Source organism: Myotis brandtii, unplaced genomic scaffold, assembly GCF_000412655.1.
Source record: "Myotis brandtii unplaced genomic scaffold, ASM41265v1 scaffold217, whole genome shotgun sequence".
Taxonomy (NCBI): Eukaryota; Metazoa; Chordata; class Mammalia; order Chiroptera; family Vespertilionidae; genus Myotis; species Myotis brandtii.
The window spans coordinates 124,339-125,456 of NW_005358137.1; the positions used below are offsets into that span (position 1 = coordinate 124,339).

Sequence of the window (1,118 nt, forward strand, 5' to 3'; positions counted from 1 at the left end):
GTCCTCTCCTGCCTCCGCCCCCCACCCGCAGCCGCTCCGGGCAGCCACCTTTTCCACCCTCCTTCCACTCAAATGGGTCTCTTTTTTATACGACACACTGTTAGCCTTGAGATAATATTAACTTTGTGATCAAATATTGACTTGCGGCGCCTCCAAATCCTCTTCGTGGTCGAGCCACGCACTATCCTAACAGAGTTATGTTTGGCAGCGCGCGGCTGGGGAGGGGTAAGAGTTCGGCGGCGAGGGGGTGGGGAGCCGGAGGGAAGAAGGTGGGCACGAGTGGGGGGCTGAGGTACAGGAGAGGAGTTAAAGACTCAGAGGACAAAGAGAAAGTTGGTGGCTGCAAACCCCAGCCGCCCGAGTTCAGTTTGCCGTCCCCTCCCTATCCTTTCATTCAAAGCCTCCGGCTGGCCCCAGGCTCCGCTCAGGCCCGGAGTTTCGGTTCCCCCGGGGCCAAGAATGGGCTTCTGGGAGGAAAACCGAACAGAGAGGAACTTGGGACAGTCCTCCCTTGAGGCCACCCGTATCGCCCTGCGCGGGGTCCCACAGGTTGCTCGCTATGGCCCTGGCGGCAACTCACTGTGCTGGCCAGAGTGGTGGGAGACTCGGGGCAGGGCAGAGATTCTGAGGTGCCTGGCTTGGGGAGCTCCAGGGGCCCCTTGTTTTAGAATCCGAGCCCGGCGGAGAAGGGCTAGGAACTAGCCACGCTCACAGAGCAGCAGCCCTCTGGCCACCTCTTCAAAGGCGATCAGGGCGCTCTCTGAGTGAACCGGACTGGGGGTGCCGGAGGGGGAGAAGTGGGGGGTACGAGGGATGGACTCCCCAGGGGGTCAGAGCTGACCTGGTAGCTGGGAGGTCAGGGCGCAGGGCGCGCTCCCGCCGCGGTGCTAACGCGTGTGCCTCCGCCCCCGGCTTCTGTCCGCAGGGCTACTCATCGGTGAGCAACATGAACGCTGGCCTGGGCATGAACGGCATGAACACCTACATGAGCATGTCGGCGGCCGCCATGGGCAGCGGCTCCGGCAACATGAGCGCAGGCTCGATGAACATGTCGTCGTACGTGGGAGCCGGCATGAGCCCGTCCCTAGCCGGCATGTCCCCCGGGGCGGGCGCCATGG

At 63.1% G+C, this 1,118-nt stretch overlaps 1 protein-coding gene across 1 annotated transcript in view; it reads left to right on the top strand.

Moving 5' to 3' along the window:
• Nucleotides 1-1,118, top strand: part of FOXA2 (forkhead box A2) — a 3,886-nt gene that overhangs the window by 952 nt on the left and 1,816 nt on the right. The window contains exon 2 of the mRNA XM_014539471.1: nt 926-1,111. Coding sequence (XP_014394957.1) covers nt 926-1,111 — 186 coding nt within the window. The remainder of the gene's footprint in view (nt 1-925; nt 1,112-1,118) is intronic.